This window comes from Eurypyga helias, unplaced genomic scaffold, assembly GCF_000690775.1.
Source record: "Eurypyga helias isolate BGI_N326 unplaced genomic scaffold, ASM69077v1 scaffold34084, whole genome shotgun sequence".
NCBI lineage: Eukaryota > Metazoa > Chordata > Aves > Eurypygiformes > Eurypygidae > Eurypyga > Eurypyga helias.
In genome coordinates this window covers 1-379 of record NW_010246204.1, presented here as the reverse complement: position 1 = coordinate 379, position 379 = coordinate 1, and the positions used below count along the sequence as shown (strand labels likewise).

The following is a 379-nucleotide window of genomic DNA, read 5'->3' as shown; positions in this document are numbered from 1 at the left end:
GCTCCCCGACGTAAACTTCAGCGAGAGCTGGACGATGCCACAGAGGCGAACGAGGGCCTGAGCCGGGAGGTCAGCACCCTGAAGAACAGGCTAAGGTAAGCGGTGCCCGTCGCAGCAGGCAGGGCTCTGTCTGAGCCCTCCTGTGCCTGTGGGCCGCGCGCCTGGGGCAGCAGAGCTGCTAACGCTGCGGGGAGGGAGGGCAGAATGGAGCCTGCTGGGAGCAGATGATGGTGTCAAGGAAGATGCCAGACCCCAGGGGTATTCCTGACCACCCCTGAGCCGGGACTCCTCAGGGCTGACACTGGCAGGGTCCCTGGGGAGGCTGCTGAATCCAGATGTGACGGTCGTGGCTTCCAGGGTCTGGTGCTGGTCCCTTCTC

At 64.9% G+C, this 379-nt stretch overlaps 1 protein-coding gene across 1 annotated transcript in view; it reads left to right on the top strand.

Moving 5' to 3' along the window:
• Window positions 1-99, top strand: part of MYH10 (myosin, heavy chain 10, non-muscle) — a gene marked incomplete at its 5' end in the record, with an annotated part of 62495 nt that extends 62396 nt beyond the window's left edge. The window contains one exon of the mRNA XM_010150324.1: window positions 4-99. Coding sequence (XP_010148626.1) covers window positions 4-99 — 96 coding nt within the window. The remainder of the gene's footprint in view (window positions 1-3) is intronic.
• Window positions 100-379: the final 280 nt, after the last annotated feature.